Source organism: Ambystoma mexicanum, chromosome 9, assembly GCF_040938575.1.
Source record: "Ambystoma mexicanum isolate Mex_15411 chromosome 9, UKY_AmexF1_1, whole genome shotgun sequence".
In the NCBI taxonomy this organism is placed as follows: domain Eukaryota; kingdom Metazoa; phylum Chordata; class Amphibia; order Caudata; family Ambystomatidae; genus Ambystoma; species Ambystoma mexicanum.
The window spans coordinates 1,129,496,754-1,129,517,383 of NC_090931.1; the positions used below are offsets into that span (position 1 = coordinate 1,129,496,754).

At 46.2% G+C, this 20,630-nt stretch overlaps 1 protein-coding gene across 2 annotated transcripts in view; it reads left to right on the plus strand.

Annotated features, from left to right (window-relative positions):
- MMADHC (metabolism of cobalamin associated D) overlaps positions 1-16,958 on the plus strand; it is a 193,663-nt gene extending 176,705 nt beyond the window's left edge. For both annotated transcript variants that reach the window (XM_069616494.1, XM_069616495.1), the window contains exon 8: positions 15,944-16,958. In XM_069616494.1, coding sequence (XP_069472595.1) covers positions 15,944-16,138 — 195 coding nt within the window. In that variant the 3' untranslated portion in view covers positions 16,139-16,958. The remainder of the gene's footprint in view (positions 1-15,943) is intronic.
- The last annotated feature ends 3,672 nt before the right edge of the window (positions 16,959-20,630 follow it).

Consider the following 20,630-nt stretch of genomic DNA (forward strand, 5'->3'; position numbering starts at 1 on the left):
AACCAATTTTTCGTTTCAGTGGCAGCTGGTAGAGAAGGGGATCCTGTCTCTAAATCAGCTATCTCAAGGTGGATTGTCAAATGCATCACACTATGTTACACTCTTGCTAAGAGAAAACTGCCCTTCAAGCCTAGAGCGCACACTACTCTGGGCACTGGGGCTTCCATAGCATTAGAGTCCATTTGCAAAGTGGCAACCTGGAGTTCTGTACACACCTATACAAAACACTATTGCCTAGACACTCCTTCTAGATCGGACTCCCAGGTGGGACAAGCAGTAGTAAGACATCTTTCCTCTAATGTTCCTTCTCACAACCCACCTCCGGGTACTGCTCGCTAGTCTGTGCACAGCATGTGATTCTAAGCAGATTAACAAGCATCAGAAGACATGCATTACTCACCGTAATATAATTTCTGATGATTGTATCTGCTTAGATTCACATGCGCCCTCCCTGCCTCCCTGCTCGGGGTGGAAGGAACATAGACGTCTTTCTACTTTCTCTCTTCATGTACTCACTCACAATAGCCTTGGGCTCCCTCATGGCAGAAAAAATACAATTGGAGGGACATCGGCGCGTGAGGGATTTTGAGTACACTACACGTCACGATGGGGATAGTGTGCTTATGCCGACGTCCCCTTTCGGTCCCCGAAAGACGAGATGCAATACTCCACGGTTACCACTGGATGTCGGACCAAATGCACAGCATGTGAATCTAAGCAGATACAATCATCAGAAATGCTATTGCGGTGAGTAATTCATGTCATTCTTGATGCAAGATATTTACTAGGTGCAGGTACAACAGTTTTCCCCAGAAGTGTGGTATGCTCGCAGGTTGTTCAGGAGCCTTGGGTCCTGGCTCATTTAGGGTCCTGAACTATTACCCCTGCCTCTGCATCTTTCTTTCCTCGCGGGCAGCTGCTCACTTTTACTTGTGGGCCTTGCACTAACTCTGGTCTTTGACCCTCACTGTCAGATATCTATCCTCCTTGACGCTCTGCTATGCACTTGTTTCCCCTCACTCTTCCCCGCCCAAAGCAAGATAGGCTTGTGATGGCCCTCTTTCTGTTTGGCGCTCTCTTTGCACTTCGAGGGAACTTCCCACCATCCTCCTCTCGCTTTTCCTTCCTCTTTTCCTTCCTCCTTCCAACCTCTCTGGCTTCTTCTCTTCTAGGGGTTTTTACCCTCTCCTGCCTTTATCCCCCCTGACCCGAATGTAGTCAACCTCCTTCCCTTTTCCTGAGCCTCTTGTTCTTCCACTTCCCCCAACTCCTTCACTTCCCCAACTCCTCCTGCACCTCACCCACCTCCTCTCCTCCGAACTCCCACATGTGTGTTTATAGTTATTTCTGCCCTTCCTCTGGGTCGTCTGCTTTGTGTTCCGCTGCTCCCTTACTGTGAAGGTGGCAGACTTGCAATCATTGCTCTCTGCCTCCAGTAAGCTTAGCAACAACATTGCAAATGGGCAAATATTGCGGATCCTGGTTTATATAGGACAGTAGCAGCTGTGCAAGCCATTTGGCAGTCCCCTGCTCCAAGACCCCAGTCTTGTGAGAGGGACAATGGGGGGTCTCCTTATACCACCCCTCTCACCCACATCACTTGGTGTGTGATGGGCCTAGCATCTTGAGACTCCTTCACACACCTTAATGACTACCCAGGGGACATTGTCACAGTAGACACTGTGACAATATCACAAGTGGCAAGGGGAAGGGAGTAGGGGTGCCCTTGGGGACTGGGGACTTCAACCCACTATGTGATGCAGGAGTGTAAGATTTTAAATCAGTTTTTCTCTTGGTTGGGGAGGGAAGGTGGTATTTAAATTCTGTTACTGTTCTTTATTCCTGAATACCTTCTGCTTCCTTATATCCGTTTAAAATTGCTTATTTGTGGGTTGAGGAATATTGCAGGGGGAAATCCTAACCTAAGTGCTATCTTTTCAAACAAGCCAAAAGTGTTATTTTCTCTGTTTTATATTCTGTGTTGCTAAAAGGGAATTTAACTACCTTACATACCTTATCTGTTATTGTCACCACATTGGTTATTGCTGCTCCCTATTACAAAGTGTATGTGTGATTTGAATTTTAAATAATTACCTTTACCTGGTCCATGGTGACCTGGCAGTATTTTGAGAAGGGATGCGATATGAGTGGTATATCACTCAGAATATTGAACCTATAGACATCATAAAATAAGTATTTCATTTGTGCGCTGCATACTAGGCTGAGACCAGGGAGTATTGCCTGATTGAAATCTTTAACACTGCCGACCGGAGACTGGGACCACTGAGGCGAACTAAGATAAGCGCCAGACATTCCGTCCACCATCGTCGACCAGGGTTTGCCCACGTCGAAGCCGTGTTGGCCAAAAGCAGGGACCGCTTGACGGCGTTCCATTGTTGACTGGAGCCGCACGCTCTTTTGCCTAAAACGTTTGATTCACGGACACGCTCGTCCGCACCGCCGCCTGCCTTATCCCACCAGAGAAGGCCAGGCCGTCGAAGCGCTGAGGAGCATCCGCCGGTGGGTTTCCTGCCACCCAAAGACCGCAATGATGCTGGACGACTCGACGCCCTTGCTGGGCCATAGTTCTTCACAATCTCTTTGCGGTCCTGAACTATTGACAACGAGGTGCCCCGCACGCCTCTTCCTTGCAGGACGTCTTTGCTCCGCCGTCGACGAGCACCGCTGGGACTGAAGCTGCTGCTTCGACGCCAAGTTCACTTTCTCCGAGGGATCTCGATCTGTGGCTCATGCTTTTAAAGGGAGCCGCTCAAGAAGGATCCGTCGACGACTCGTCGTCGAACTCTGCTATTCCAGGTACTTTGGGGTGGTTGAAGTATTATAGAAGGAAATAAGACTTATAGAACAATATATGGACTGGGCTTGTGATATATATTTACTTTACAGGTTGCCCAGGTGGGGGGGGGGGGTTTCTCCTCACAGAACTGTGTCTAGTTGATAGGGGGCCAGTATTCTGCCAATTGTTCTAACCAACTGGTTTCCTCCTATGTCTATTGTTGGTTACCTTTATTAAGTGATTCGTGTGACATTTAACCAGAGTACAGTTGATGCACCTTAGTGAAATATGATAATAATTGTGGTACCACTGTATTTCTGATGTTTGTTAATCTGCTTAGAATCACATGCTGTGCATAGGTCCGACATCCAGTGGTCACTGCGGAGTATTGCATTTTGTTTTTCGTAGTCGAAAAGGGGACGTCGACAAGGCGTGTCTGTAACACTATCCCTATAGTGACGTGCGTTGTACCCACAATCCCTCACGCGTCGAGGTCCCTCAGATTGTTTTTTTCCGCCCAGTTTCTGGTCGCCTTTCGCAGAGCTCCTAGACATTGCTATACTTGCCACGGACCTCGGTCCTTTTGTCATAACTTAATATACTGATAACGATCCCTCCCCCTCGACGTTAGCTGTGAAGCTGTTTCTCCGCCGAACTGATTTTCGACGGAGAGGAAGAGCGGTGGAGATCCTTTGGCGCTGCCGAACACGTGGCCTGGCCTCGACGGCCAACTTACAGTAGGGAGAGTGGGGGTTAGAACTTTGTCTCTTCTCTTTGAGAATGTCTTTCTTTCTCCCCTTTCTTTCCCTTGGGGTTGTTATCGCCAGCTATTATTGCCTCAGCTATGGACACCATTTAAGTTTTGCCCACGCTGCAGGGGCAAATATACTTGGAAAGATGAGCACAAGCTCTGTAATCGTTGCTTACCCCTCGATCACATAGAGAACAGCTGCGCAGCCTGCAAGCTCTTAAAACCCAGGACTCTTAAAGAACGTAGGGTTAAGAGGTGGGCGGACTACGCGATGTCGAAGTCAGTTTCCTCACCCGCTGCCGCTGTTACTGAAAGTGACGAGGAGTGCGATAACTCGACGTCCGTAACGGAAGTCATGAACCCCCAGAAGGAGCGCTCCCGCTCCTCGTCGTCCGTCCCCGGCCCCGACGGGCTCGGCTCACGCCCTGCTTATGGGGATGAACACCCCGGCGACAAGGACGCACACAAACCCCATAAGGCTAAACACACTACCCACGGCTCTTCTTCGTCGAGAACGAAGGATCCATCAGCGCCGAAGGGGACGCAGGGCACTCCGGCGTCTACCGCAGACCGTAAAGGTCACAAGCCCCACCCGCAAACGCAGCCGCGACCAGCGTTTGGGCTTCCATCTAACACGGGCGCTACCCCAAAAACATCCGACGCAACGCTCCATAGAGCGACCGTCGAGGTACAATGCGCAACGCACACAACGTCGACACCAGAGCCCTCGACGGACAAAATCGTGGTCGAGAGCCTAGCGAGAATTGTCGCCGAAGACAAACGTACGCGGACGACGAAACAAACGTCGAATACCGCGTCGAAAAAACATAAAAGTAGCCAGGAACTCCCCCTTTCTCCAAAGGACGCTTCCGAACTACCTGAAGGCTTTTCAGAAGGAGACGGGAACCTCTCGTCGACGTTGTGGGAGCGTTCGAAACGATTCGAAGGCGAAAACACTAATTTCCCCCCTCTAGACTATTCAGGGGTACCCCATGAGACCCTTGAAAGACTCCATTCTTGCATGGAGAAAATGGAAAGGTTTCTAGGAAACCAAGACCCACCCACTCACAAAAGACAAAGAGAATGGCCACAGGATGACCCTAGAGTCAAGATTCCTAGGCTGGTTGACCTCACTGAGGAGGAGCTATACCTCCAAGAAGATGAGTGTTTGGGTGGAGAAGAAGAGGTAGAACTTGAGGAAGAGGGGTTCGAAGAAGATCCTTACACCACTGCTACAGGGTTTGAAGAGGATACAGCTACCTCGCAGCCCTGGCATTCACCGTCAGTGCAGCCTTGGCAATCCCCATCAGTACATTCAGACCCTGATGCCTTTCTCCCTTCTCCTCTCAAGGATTCACATGGGAACTCCTCTCCCATAGATGACCAACCTTCCCTCAATGCACTATTGCGCAAGGCAGCAGCGCATTTTGAGATTGATACAGGGGAAACTCTTCCAGACATTGACTTTGTCGAAAAAGTCATCAAAGAAAAAGCCCCGGTTAGCCAATCTATTCCACTTCTGGCTTCTATTAAAAGAAGAATTTCTCCTTCCCTTACTAACCCAGCTTTAGTAAGAGGGGTCAACCCTAGAATAGAAAAGCTCTTCAGCCCTTCATCCTCTGACCCTTTATACATCAGAGGACACTCTATTCCGGACTCCCTTGTGGTTACCAACACAAGAAAAAGAGCAGGGGTGCCACTATCCACTAGTGAAGCACCTCCAGACAAAGAAGGCAAAAAACTCTACGCACTGGGGAAGAGAATCACGACCTCCGCCGCCTTCTCTACTAGAATTGCTAATAACAACTCACTTTTAGCTAGCTACGCAGATGCACAGTGGAACAAGCTGCGCAGCGAAGCAGAGGAAGCACCTGAACCTCTGCGTTCTCGCCTACTAGCTATAATATCAGAGGGCACACTGGTAAACCAGGGCATCGTTAAAAACTCCCTAGATGCCGCTGAGACGGCTGGCCGCTCCCTAGTGCAGGGAATACTTCTCAAGCGCCACGTTTGGCTACGCAATTCAGGTTTTAAGCCCGAAACCCAAGCCTCCCTCATAAATAAACCCATTGAACAGACGCATCTGTTTGGGAAAGCAGTAGATGAGGCCCTAGAACATGCTAAAAAAGAGTTTGATACCATCAAGACTCTTGATCAAATTTCTAGGCCCCCTAACAGGCGAGGCTATGGTAATAAACGCTCCTTTCGTGGCCAAAGACAGCAGCAGAACCAACAACAACAATATTACTCTGGCTCCAACTGGCCCACTAACCAGGGTAACACCCAGTTCAGTCAAAGAGGCCAACGCCGTGGCAAAGGAAGAGGTCGTGGCTCCAGCCCCAGAGGTTCCACGCCCAATACCAGCAAATGACCCGAAAATTCGGGTCCCCTCCCATGCATCACCGGTCGGGGGCCGGCTAACATCGTTCCTTTCAGCATGGGAGGGAATCACGTCAGACCGTTGGGTATTATCCACCATAGCCCACGGATACTGCATCGAGTTCAACGGTTCCCCGAAGTACAAACCCCCACGGAACCGACGCATGACACCGCAACACCTCTCCATTCTTCTTCAAGAAGTGGAAGAACTACTGAAGAAAGAAGCTATAGAGCCCGTCCCCCTATCACAGGTAACAGAAGGTATTTATTCAGTGTACTTCCTTGTACCCAAAAAGGACTTAACCATGCGCCCTGTATTAGATCTGCGCCCAACGAACATATTTGTCAAACCCCAAAAGTTTCGTATGGTGACCTTACAGGAGGTAATCCCACTGTTATCACAAGGGGATTACATGACAACACTGGACATGAAAGATGCATACTTTCATATTTTAATGTTGACATCGCACAGAAAATACCTCAGGTTCAAAATAGAGGACAAACACTACCAGTTCAGAGTACTACCCTTCGGGATAGCATCTGCACCAAGGGTATTCACGAAAGTACTGGCAGTGGCAGCGGCCCACCTGCGCAGATTATCCATCCCGGTATACCCTTACCTCGACGACTGGCTCATAACAGGGGATTCTTACGAAACATGCTTCTCCAATACCCAAAAGACCGTAGACCTTTTGTCCCAACTGGGCTTCTCCATCAACGAAAAGAAGTCCAGCTTAGACCCCAGCCAAACCAAACAATTCCTAGGGGCTCTAATTCGAACAAAGGACGGCCTCGTATTCCCCTCCAACGAGAGGGTCCAAAACATGCTGTTTCAAATTCCCCATTATGTAGCAGGCCGAGAGGTGACAGTACGCAAAGCAATGCGCTTGCTAGGGATGATGGTGTCATGTATTTATTTGGTACCTCACGCGCGCCTGCGCATGCGCCCAATGCAGGAGTGGCTCTACAGCCAGTGGTGTCAGGCCAGCGGACAATGGGACGATCTAGTGGTGGTCTCGCAGGCCTTGGTTCTCTCGCTACGGTGGTGGACAAAAGAAAACCTGTTATTAGGGAAAACTTTTGCCACACCCGCAGTGGAAGCCACTCTAACCACAGACGCATCCCTTACAGGATGGGGGGCTCACCTATCCCATCAGACGGCCCGCGGAGTTTGGACTCCGAGCTTAGCATCCAAGCATATAAACCTGCTGGAACTACTAGCGGTGTTCAAAGCACTGAAAGCCTTTCAGAAACAGCTACAAGAAAAGACAGTGATGGTCCTCACAGACAGCACCACAGCCATGTACTACCTCAACAAGCAAGGAGGCACTCACTCTCCAGGACTGTCCAAACTGTCCCAGAATATATGGAAGTGGGCTCTCAGACACAACATGTTCCTACTGTCACAACATGTACCAGGGGAACTCAATCTTCTAGCAGACAAACTCAGCAGAGACTTCCCCCTGCCCGGAGAGTACGAATGGCAATTACACAAAGACATCGTCTTAGACGTCTTCACTCAATGGGGTTTCCCGGAAATAGACCTGTTCGCAACTCTGGAAAACTCACAATGCCAAAGTTATGCCTCCAGGTACCCCCAGAACCAGTCCAAGGGGAACGGTCTGTCGATTCTATGGTCAGGGAAATTTGTTTACGCCTTTCCCCCGACTCCCCTTCTCAACAAAGTGGTGCACAAGATGCATCAGGAGCAGGTTACAATGATACTAGTGGCCCCAATGTGGGCCCGGCAGCCATGGTTCACTCACTTGATGGAGATGTCCCTATCTCCCCCAGTGAAACTTCCCTGCCCGTACAACATGCTGTCACAAGACAAGGGCAGAACACTGCATCCATGCCCTCAGACCATGAACTTAGCAGCCTGGCTCCTGAGATCATAGAATTTGGACATTTACAACTCCCACAGAAATGTATGGACATCCTCAGGGAAGCCAGAAAACCTAATACTCGACACTGCTATTCTAGCAAATGGAAAAGATTCGTTATCTGGTGTAGAGGTACTAGCCTCAACCCAGTTGACTGCTCTCCTACTGACATTATTCTATACTTGACCCATTTACTGGATTCAGGTTTAGTGTTCAATTCCATTAAAGTCCACCTAGCGGCACTTTCTGCATACACCACTTCCCAACTTAAAGTGTCGTGGTGGAAGATACCAGTTATCAAAGCCTTCATGGAGGGGGTAAAGAGGATACACCCTCCGATAGCTAACCCAGCTCCCGGAAGGGACTTAAATGTGGTACTTTCCAGACTCATGGGCCCTCCCTTCGAACCCATGCACAAGGCAACTCTTAAAGATATCACCCTTAAGACTGCTTTCCTAATAGCTATCACCTCCATTAGGAGAGTAAGTGAACTACAGGCTCTTTCTGTACTAGACCCCTTCGTAACAGTTCACAAAGATAAGGTGGTTCTACGCACACACCCAAGGTTTGCACCTAAATTCATCTCGAAATTTCATGTAAACCAAACTATAGAACTACCAACGTTCTTTCAAAACCCTTCCAGCTCGGGAGAAAAAAGTCTGCATACACTAGATGTACGCAGAGCTGTCATGTTCTACATGGAAAGAACCAGACCACTGAGAAAAACGAATCAGTTCTTTGTCTCGGTGGCAGCAGGAAGAGAAGGAGATGCGGTCTCAAAATCCACTATATCTAGATGGATTGTTCAATGCATCACTCTCTGTTACACTCTTGCTAAGAGAGAACTACCCTTCAAGCCAAGAGCACATTCCACTCGAGGCACGGGGGCTTCCATAGCATTCATTGCAAATGTTCCCCTTGAGTCCATCTGCAAAGCGGCAACCTGGAGTTCTGTGCACACATTTACAAAACACTACTGTCTAGATGCACACTCTAGATCTGATTCCCAGGTTGGGCAGGCAGTATTAAGACATCTTTTCTCTACTGTTCCTTCTCATAACCCACCGCCAACTCTGGGTACTGCTCGCTAGTCTATGCACAGCATGTGATTCTAAGCAGATTAACAAACATCAGAAGACAATGCATTACTTACCGTAAAAGCATTTCTGATGGTTGTATCTGCTTAGATTCACATGCGCCCACCCTTCCTCCCCGCTCGGATGGAAGGAACATAGACATCCTTTTATATATATTTCTCTCTTTTCTGTACTCACTCACAGCTAAAAGGCTCCCTCAGGGCAGAAAAATACAAACAGAGGGACCTCGACGCGTGAGGGATTGTGGGTACAACGCACGTCACTATAGGGATAGTGTTACAGACACGCCTTGTCGACGTCCCCTTTTCGACTACGAAAAACAAAATGCAATACTCCGCAGTGACCACTGGATGTCGGACCTATGCACAGCATGTGAATCTAAGCAGATACAACCATCAGAAATGCTTTTACGGTAAGTAATGCATTGTCATATTTGCCATTGTAGAATTACTGAGCACAAAGTGAGTTATTGTTTGTGTACATAACCTTGAACTTAATGAAATAAAGACTATGTGTTAACTAATACAGTGTGTGGACATTCCTTTGTGGGGGCTTGGGGACTTCACTGTACTTGAGAACTAGCCTGCATCACCTCCTGAGAAGCTAGGTCTTGATTGCTCGTCCATTCCTACCGTAATAGAGAATCTTGGCTGGGGTCCTCTGTGCCTCTCCTCTACCATATAGAGAGCAGAAGTACAGACCCCCCCTCCAGTCTTTCCAAGGACCAAGTGGATCACCTGTTCTGCAGATGGGGCAAACCCCAGATCGATCTGTTTGCGACGGCGACAAACACCAAGTGCCGGAGGTTCGCCAGCACGGTTCCCCAGCCAGGGAGCATGGGGGAAGCATTCTCTTTCCCCTGAGACGGCCTGTTTCTGTATGCGTTCCCTCCGTTGCTTCTTCGGCTAGTCCATCAACTCAGACGGTCCCGGTGCAGGATGATCCTCGTTGCACCGGCGTGGCCGAGACCGATATGGTACCCGGACCTTCTGGACATGTCAGCGTCCCCTCCAGTCAAGCTTCCGGCGGACGCAGATCTTCTCACCAAGGAAAGAGGCGCAATTCTGCACCACGATCGCTGAACTTGAAGGCCTGCCTCCTGCAGCACTATAGTTTGGGGGCTACGATCTCCCAGCGGATTGTAAGGAGGTGCTTGCCACGGCCAGAGCTTCATCTACTCTCATATGCTAAGGGCACAAGTGGAAGAGGTTCGCTGTTTGGTGCCGTACTTAGAAGATCGACCCTCTACGAGTCACTGCTCCGCAGGTGCTACCGTACTTGTCGTCGTTGGCCAAGGCAGGACTGGCCCATGCTAAGTTCATCTGGCGGCTATTTCCCGCTACACCAGATCTCCTGGACGATCATCCTTATGGTTGCATCGCTTGGTCAAGAAGTTCGCCAAAGGACTATTTTGCTCGTTCCTGCCGGTGAAGGCTCCAGCCCTGGCGTGGGAGCTCAATGTGGTGCTTACAAGGCTCATGGGTCCCCTGTTCGAGCCCATGCATTCAGCGCCACTGAAGTCTTTATTGTGGAAAACGGCTTTTCTTGTGGCCATCACCTCCGCACGACGAGTGTGGGAGATCCAGGCCCTCTCTTATAAACCACCTTATTTGACATTCCACGAGACGAGGGGGGTGCTCCGGACTCGCCCATCCTTTATGCCCAAGGTGCCGTCGGACTTTAATCTTAACAAGCCCTTGGTGTTACCTGTATTCTTCCCAACGCCTTTGTCGCCGGCTGAGAGGACTTTGCACTCGCTGAATGTGGCTAGAGCGCTGAAGTTCTATGTGGACCGCACAGAGAGTTTTCAGAAGACGTCGCAACTTTTTGTGAACTTTGGCTCTGTGAACCATGGGAAGGCCCTCTCCAAGGCTTCCATTTCTAGGTGGCTCTCCGGCTGCATCACCCATTCTCGCCGGTTGGCAAACCGACCGTTGCCTGGCCATCTGAGAGCCCATTTGACCAGAGCGATCGCTGCAACTATGGCGTTCCTGTCTGGTGTGCCCCTGCTTGACATCTGCAGGGCTGCTACGTGGAGGTCGACTCACACCTTCACAAAGTTGTACTGCGTCGACAGGGATTCCAAGGAGGAGTCCAGAGTCGGCGAAGCAGTGCTGCGCAACCTGTTAGCTTGAAGGTGAGCCTGGTGAGGAGGTAAGAGATGCTTAATGTTGAGCCTTGCCACCTCCCATGGTTGTCTATGTGTGTACTGCTATGTATTCTTTATTCATGAGCATGTGAATCCATGCCAGACCCCAAGCTGGAGAAGGAATAAGTTACTTACCTGTAACTGTTGTTCTCCAGCATTGGTCTGGCATGGATTCACATGCAAACCCTCCCGCCTACCCTTCTGCGGCTCTTCTCTTGGTCCTACTGTCACTTTATGTGCTACCAAATCTGAAGATGGCTGCTAGAGGAGGGGCGTAGGTAGAGGCAAGTCATTGGCTGGGGACAGTATGACCCAGAGACCAGTGATTGGTTTTTAGGAGAAAGACAGTTCAAAATGAAACAAACAGATTTTTTCTTTACCGAGGATTCCCAGCCTGACGATGGGGAATATTCATGAGCGTGTGAATCCATGCCAGACCCATGCTGGAGAACAACAGTTACAGGTAAGTAACTTGTTCCTTCTCCCATTTTACACAATGGGAATGAACTCCCTCCTTGACTTCTGCCCCGCACCCTTGCCATGTGACTGTTCCCGGCTTTGATGTCGAGGGGTCCTGTGTTGAGATTAGCTGGCACATTCCGAGAGCTAATTGCCAGCTAAGGCAATGTTTTATGGCGGCCTAAGTGGCCTGGGGTCATAAAACTGGAGAGCAGAGCTACCTTTATCTTGCCCACACCGTGAATTTGATCTCAGAGCCTTCTATTATTTGTATATTTAAGGGAAGCTCACTGTTTGAAGTGAGCCAGGCCTAAATCCCCATGACAACATGGGGATTTGAATTTAGTTTCACATTTAAAGACACAAGCAGAGTAAAACGAAAACCAAGATTAGGGCTGCCCCCACTTAGCCAGAATTGCCCTTAACTCACATTTCACTTTACAATGAACTTTTTGAAAGGCACACAATTTTTACATGGATAACTGTCATTTCACAGTTGTTCCCTGAATACAGGGTTTAAGCATCATAATTAAATTTTTAAAGGCTTTGGTGTAATTCTGGCTTTGCAAAGTGTCACTTGGAAGCAAAATCGAAATGACATTGTGTTGCTTTGATCCGTGAAAAGGCCTTCATTTTACTGCAGTTCAACATCCCTTTATAGATTCTGTACACTATTGTTTCATCTGTGATGGACACATGATGGACAGAAACAGAGCTCATATTTTAAAGCTCTTAAACACATTTTGATAAGCAGTACTTAAGTTTAAAGGGAAAAACTGAATGATTGATGCTCATGATAGAAAACAATCTGCTCCACTGCAATTGCAACACACAATGCTGACATCCCATTGAGGGTTCTGTGGACTGTGGTTTCGGCGAATGTTATTTCAGCTCTCCAATAATTTTGGCAAACTTTGTCTCATGTCTTTCCCTTATGCCAGGCATTTGTCACTTTTAAATGTTATGATGTTTTGAGGCTCAATTTCACTCCTTCTCGCTTTGATTTCATAGCCTCATTTTCCACATTATTCTGGCGCAGGTCTTTTACTTAGGGGCATGTCCCCCACTGACTCTGGCCTTTTCTTTATAACATCCAGGGCTAATTTCACCCCACAAACTTGTCGCTGAATGTTAATGGATATGCCCCGATAGTGTTGAGCAGTGGGCTTTACTTTAGGGTTGATGTGTAGCTGGATTTTCCATTTTTTTAAGCTTGCCAGGCCTCAGAAGAATTCTTTGAACGCTGTTTCTATGCCTTCGGGTCTGGCAAAGTATTTGTGGCCCATTATTTAGTACAGGATGTGCACTAGACCCATTTCCACTGCAGTTTTAAAACGGAGAATGCACCCGCTGTTCATGGTCTTGAGTATGTGTAGTGGGATTTCCGCACGTGGGCTTTGTGGCTGTGATAATGCTGTTACATGACAGTGGCGTTGTCGATCAATAGGGGTAGACATCAATTGTGGAATGCTTGAGTCGCAGGGGCAGTTGGAGCGACGTGTGGGCCTCCTCACTGATCATGTTGACCGTCGTTCCCGTGTCTATAAGGAATTCCACAGGGGTGTCATTGACCTGGAGTGTGAGGACTGGGCTGTGTTCTTTCGCCGAGTTATTTTTAACGCCCACACATATCCCTTTTTGCGTTGGTCGTCTCCCGACGAGGTTGAGTCAGTGCTGGAGGGTGACCTTGTTTCAATGTAACGGACGTATCGTCTGCAGCCCCCCCATGCCTGGGGCTGTCAGAAACTTGGTGATCTTGTTGTGTGCGAGATCTGTTGTGTCCTGCTCCTCCCGCTTGGGTCTTCTGTACTCGCTGTCTGGCCTGGCTTCGTGTGAGCTCACCAGTGCGGTCCTTCTCTGTTCTCCAAGTGAACTTCGGCTCGTGGGGAGTAATTTCCCATTCTTACAGACGGCACGAAAGTGGTCATCTCCGCAGGCGGCACATTTTTTGCCCTAGCGCCGGGCATTCTCCTGTGTGTGGGTATTCATAGCCGCATCTGTAACATGTGGCATCCGAGCGTCGGGCCGGGAAGTTCTGGGCAGTGTGCAGTTTGTTGACAGCTTCAGGTTCGTTAGTCTTGGGCTGTATTGCGACTTTCCCTAAATTGTCCAATTGTGACTCCCGCTTCCATGCATGCCAGGGCTAGGATTTCTTCCAGTGATCTTTGATCCTGCTATCATTTTTTTCTGAATGCTTCTGAGTCACACCTGGAGATGACCTGGGATCTTAAGGCTTCTTCACTTGAATATCGATGGAAGTTAGTGTTTGAGTTTTATTCGTAATCTCATGACATAGTTGTCTAAAGATTCTCCTTTCTATTGTCTCGTCATATGAAAGATGTGCCTTTCATAATCGACATTGGTGTGAGGTGCAAAATATTCAGATAGTTTTGTGTGCAAGTCTTGGAACGAGGCTGTCTCCAGATTCAGTAATTCCTCTGCGATGTCCCTTACTGCTGGTCTCACCGCCGTGGACTAGGTGTTTTTCAGGCTTTCGTCATTGCGGAGTCCTATGGCCCCCACATAGAATTTGAAATCTCTCCGCCATATTCTCCATCTTGGCCCTAGGTTGGTTGTATCATGCAGATCGAATGTGTGAGGTAGGTGAAGCATCTGAGTCCCACCACCTTAAGGGAGAGTGGGACCCGAGGCGGCTCCTCCAGATGTGGAGGCGACATCGTCTCTGGACATGATATGGGCTTTGCTGAGCTTAGGGGAGCATTGGTCCTCTTATTTAGGTGTGGGGGAATCATCCCTTATTCTGCCTTATTTCTGGAGTTTCTTTCCACGCCTTTCAGTAGCGGGTCCCCCTGTGTGCACTCTGTCTTCAGTCATGGGGTAGATGTTTGCTTTATTTGTACTGTGGGGTGGGTGGGGGCACGTTTATCCACTGGCTTTTAATATTTGACCTTTCCTTAGGCCCAGTCCAGACGTGAGGTGACTCAGTAAGCGTTCATGCCTCTTAATTGGAGCCTCCCTTGACTCTTCCCGCCCCCCCCGTACCTTTCCTCTGCACTGCCGTGAAGTGCCTCTTGACTGGCTGTGGAGGCACCCCGACGTGGGTGACGTGTGCCCGACAGCACCCTCTGTGTTCTTTTCCTCAGGCGCAGCAGCCCGTGTTTCGCGGCCTCCTGAGCGCAAGATGTATCTCTCACAGCGCTCCGGGGCGCGCCTTCTCTCGGAGCGTGGGTTCTGCTGTCTGTTTCGTCGCCAAGTGTCAGATCTTGCCAGTCCTGCACTGAGGGCTTCTCAGACGGGCAGCCTAATTAAATCAATAATTTAAACGAGATGAGGGCCGGTGCAATGCGTAAATCTTTATTGCATGCCAATGTTGTAAATGACAACCCTGCCTTTTCCCGGGTCCCGCCCCCTCGCTAACCCAGCGTCTCTTCCTATTGTTCTGGCCCGAACGTGGGCCTCCCCTCAAAACGATGAGGGAGGGCTACACGCCCTAATCACGATGTGACCGATGCATGCAGAATTGTGCTTCACTGCTTTCTTTAGTTTAACGTGTTTACTTTGACAGGAATTACTTTTCTAGACTGGGCAAATCCCTATTTTAGGGTTGCGAGTCATAAGATAACCCGAAAAAGCATTGCTTGGAGCAACGATATATTTTGTTCTCCTACTTAGCCGTAATCTCAACATATATTAGGACTGGTATAGCCATCTAAACAAAATCCAGTTCTAGAATATGGAGAAAGTGCTGGATACTGTGAGTGAAAAAATATTGTTTCCCCAACGATGTTTTTTTTTCTTCTAAGGGATTTCATAACTGGATACCCTATTTTAGTGTTACTGCATTTGTGTCTGCATTGGCCTAATCACTTGCAACCCAGCCGTTATTTCACAGTGTAGCATAATTTCCACCCTAAAAGTTTACTTTAAGTAATTTCAACTACACACTACGTTATGCTAAAACCCATGTGCTTTGACTTATTTAAATGCAATCCCATGCGTTAACTGCCTCTCTTCATTTTTGTTTTATCCTACTCCTGCTTTGCTCGTACCAACCTTTTTGTCCTTTACCTTTAGTCTGATGAAATGCTGTATATAATGGTACTTACTGTTTGAGTAAATTGTGTGTAAAATATTTTTTCTGCAATTTATCACACTCTGAAAGCCTATGAAATTCTTATTCAGAGCCCTCCATTTCATCCATCCCAGGGTAGCACGACAGGCAAGGCCCAAAGACAACTTGGTCATGAGTCAGAAACATCTTTTTAGTGTACGGTGACCTTTATACCACTAGAAACATGATGGGCATTTTTATGGTTCTCCAAATTGTTGTTTTCTATTAAATGTTGGCTATAGTGGATAAAACTGTTATACAGTAACTGTCAGTTATGATTAATACAAATGTTAAGTTTGTTAAGTTAAATACTAGTTTGAGCACAGATTGTCTAATGCGTTTTTTTTTTGTTCCAGTACTTTGGCCCCTACACCAACAACACTCTCTTTGAAACAGATGAACGTTATCGGCAGTTAGGATTTTCCATCGATGATTTGGGTTGCTGCAAAGTTATTCGCCATAACCTCTGGGGAACACATGTAGTAGTGGGGAGTATTTTTACCAATGCGCCTCCAGATAGCCGTGTCATGAAGAAACTGGGCAAACACTAGAAGACTTTGGAATGTTTGCTAATGCAATATTCCTTCCCGTTTTCAATGTGTAAATATCTGGTTGTTAATGTACAGACAATAGAAGGTATATTTATATTTTTGTTTGTGAGATGAAAAATTCAGTATATTTAAGATATCGAATCATACTTTGTATCATAAATTCAGTTGGTTAACCATAAACATTGTGACCATTCGCTTCGGAACTGGCAAGCAATAGGTGGTTGCTGAATTTCTGAGCACTTAGGAATGAACTAGAAGCTTCATTTTCCGAGAGATTTGTAATGTGTTCTCTAAACTGGATCCAATGGTCAAAGATTTTTATTCAAAATGTTTTAGTTTATAGTATGTTTGACATGAAATGTGCATTTGTTTTTAGATCAAATCTGTATTCCACAATTGTAAATGGTAGTTAGTTGCTGGTATTAAACAACACTAGACATGTCTGCTCTTGTGGACAGCAGTTGTTATTCATGAATAATTTTAATAGGTCTTTTTTTTGTTTTACTACTTTGGGGAAAAATTGTTTTACTGAATGACATTAAATTACAGCCTGCAAGGAGTATAACCAGTGTTATTCATAGCTCAGTCATATGTTCGGCTTGTTACGACACAAGGATAAGAGCTTTACTTGATGATACTGCAAAAATATATATATTTTAAAATACAAGGAAATTCAGGGATGTTTTTCATTTACAGCCGTGAACAGATTATTGCTACTTGAACATTATTTATAACTAGAACACCACTCTGAAATGTAGTTTTACTGTACCAATAAATTGCATTGAATCTTCCTAAGTGTACATTACTAGGAAGAAAATAATTTCTGGAAGATAATTTGTTTCCTTCTATATCTGTTGTAATTTAAAATTTGCTATGTTTTTACACCGTATTCAACAAATAATACAGAAAGAATTGAACACCTTGTATAAAAGTTCCATTGCTAACGTTGGCTCCTGAGTTTATTATCAATCAAGCCAACTTTCATTCATATCACAATTTTGAATTTTTCCTATAGTTTTTCTACATTAAAGTTAGCTCTGTAGTATTTTACCTGAATACCACTACACAACAGAGAAGTGTTTTCCCGGTGCAGACTGTTTCAGTTTGCAATAACATTCTTGCTGATAAGACTACTCTCCATTGTCAGATGTTGATTTTCCTGAGAATTTCAATTTGTGTTCTGCCTTTCTTATTTTTCTTTCCTGATATATATGTTACAAACTTGCTTTTGCCATCATCTAGTTGTTTAAAACGTGTGCCTGCAACATATATGCTTTAGTATTCAGTGTGTCCTATAATACATAACTATTTAGACTGAATCCTTTTTGGTACAGTCTAATGAAGTGATTCTGCCACCAGATTAGTATTGCAATTGTTTGAATCCTAATGTAATAAGTTTGGTGTATAACTCAAGCACAGCCAGTTCATCTTTGAATCAGGAATACAGTGGTCTGACCAACTTGGCTCTTTATCATGGGCGATAAATGGAGTACCCTGAGTGGGAAATAATTCTGTACATATAACTGCTAATTGAAATAAGTAAAATTAATTTGAAATCTAATTTCTAAACATGCAATAGATTAGTCAACCTGTCCAACTTGTTTAGTTTGCCACCATTCTCTCTCAACAGAAACCCATAATGTTTTCACCACTCTCAGGCATGCAAAGGAGTGTGTATAGGATGAATAAACATATCCCGGCTGGCTACAGAATTCCACAAAAAGTATCCCTACCCGCCAAGCAGCCAAAACATTTTCTGGGTCCGCTTTGCTTCTCAGTACAGTGCCTGTCTCGGCACATTCTCCACATTCTCCACCTGCACCCAACAAACATGCGGCTGCATGTTGCTCTGCCCCAGCCAGTTTTATCTTGCTCGCATTATCTCGCCCCAGCAACAGCAAAGCCTCAGTCCCTACCTGTAATACATGGCACTACACATACCTACAATTCTGGTAGCTAATGGGCCATCTCTGGTTGTGTCTTTATTTTAGTTTCCCAACAATCCATATTAATACAAATCGTCATTAATTCATAAACTCTAAAATACATTTGATAGGATAAAAAACGTATTTCCTTGGTTTAGTTTCCAAAGTTGAAGCTCAATCGCTTTAACTTTGCTGGTTGTCAAACACGCTGGACATCTTGGTAGTACGTGCATCACAATCGTATAATATGGAACATTGCTTTCAAACAATGGGATGGCCAAGAATGCAGACACACCAACCAGATACGATTGAACAAATGCCTTTGTGGCAGGGTCTGGGAAGGAGGTTGGTCTATAGAAAGTGTAGCTTGCACTGATTAAGAAAGGTGCGGAATGCACAGGATTCCCAAGTTAACGTTCAGGTGGTCCAGGAGCAGCAGCTCCTCTGGCACTTCATCTTATTCTGGATGTAAAGTGTTCGAAATTGGCTTGTATTTTGTCTCATCGTTTATGAATGTTAGCATGGGCCAGCACCATTTCTTTACTCGTGCTGGAACTCGCCTGTCTTAAGACTGCCAAAGGGTAAGCTGAAGTATCCATACTGCTTGGCAGATATGAGGTTCGACATACTGTTGCGCGTTTTATATCTGCGGAGCACTGTCCTTATGCCGCACACTACCAATATATTCATGCTTCTATCTCAGTTTTTCTGAAAAAAGGAAAGGACAGCAATCATTTGGCAAATTACCATCCCATCAGTCTTATCAACACTGATAATAAAATTTTGGCTAAGGTTTTGGCCTTAAGATTAGAGCAGTTTCTTCCTAAATTAATTGAGGAACAATCTGGCTTTATGAAAAATAGGCGCACGTCTAGTAATATTCGGAAATTGTTACTTACCATGGAAAAAGCTAATGAGGTTGATTGCGATGCCGCTGTCCTTTCCCTTGACACTGAAAAAGAGTTTGACAGGGTTAACTGTGACGGTTTATATTCAATTCTAAGGGACATGAATCTTGATGATGAGTTCATTTCTTGGATTGCGCTTTTATATACCAATCCGACGGCGGATGTTAAGACAAATGGGGTAAAATCAGAACCCTTCGGTTTGGAACGGGGCACTCGTCAGGGGTGTCCGTTTTCGCCGCTTTTATTTATTTCAGCGATTGAACCGTTTACTATTTGTCTCAAAAACTAACCTGGTTTGCATGGTGTAGGCTGCTGGGGAGTTATACAGAAGGCCTGGTTATATGCAGACTATCTTTGGTTGGTGCTTCAGAATTTGGATGAATCTCTCCCCTGCCTAATGCGGATATTGTCTGGTTATCATGATTCATCGAGGTATTGCCTCTTTCCCATCGATGTGATAAAACTCTAGTCACAGGATTGGGATTTAAATGGTGTGATACGCGCTTGCGCTATCTGGGTGTTTGGCTGACATCTCCTGTTTCAAATATGGTCGATGAGAACATTTGTGAGATCATTAAAGATTGTAAAATTGATCTAGATAGATGGTCTCTTCTTAATCTGTCACTGTGGGGTAAGGTAAACACCCTTAAAATGAATTTGGCTCCCAAAATTAATTTCATAGCTAGTATGCTTCCTTTGAGAATTAATAATAGTTACTGGAAAGATTTAGACTGTCTCATTGAGGAATTTTTATGGGAATAGAAACAGCCGAGACTCGGTATTTGGAAATTGCAACTTCCAGTACATCGGGGTGGATTGGGGGTTCTGAATTTTAAAGCTCAACACTTGGCCTTTTCATCTCATTCATTCCTTTTTTGAGTGGTGGCGGTATCGAATGCATTTGGTCCGCTTGGTCCGGAAGCTTTGTTAACTAATAATATGAAAGATCCTGGTAGTAGATCATTAGTGACGACATTTTTGCGCGCAGCTTGGAGTGAGTTGTTGGTGTTTTTGGGCATCGATGCTTTTAAATGCCAGCGGGCCACAATTTGGCTGCGTCCTAAGATTCGAGACAATAACAAAACCATTTTTTGGCCTGATTGGTGTCTTGCTGGCAATAAACAGATTTCCAATCTCGGTAAGGATGGTCGATGGTTGACTGCGAATGAGATGAGAGAGAGATGGGACTTTGGTAATTTATCGGATTCTGCTTATAGCCGTCTGAGGAAGTCTGTAGGTGATGTTGACTGGTCAAACACTCTGGACCTGAACATCTTTCTTGCTAATTCTAATGGAAAGGAGGGTTGTCTGGCTAGTAGAATTTATAAATTGATTGTGTCGAATTATCAGGGTAATGACAAACTACGGGAGGTTTGGAGTGAGAGGATTGGCTTTGAATTGGTGCTGAATGCTGGCAAAATATATGCAGAAATGTTTCCTTGTGCTCACTGAACTTGGGTGAAAGGTCTCGGCAAATTAAAATTCTTCGAGTATTCTGGTGCCCGGAAACTTTACACAAAAGAGGACTAACACAGTGATGAGTGCTGGGGATGTGTACAGGATGTTGGATCTTTAGAACACATGCTGTGGAGCTGTATACGGGTAAGAGGTTTTTGGAATGAAGTTTGTGATGTATGTGACACGATTACCGATGGGGGA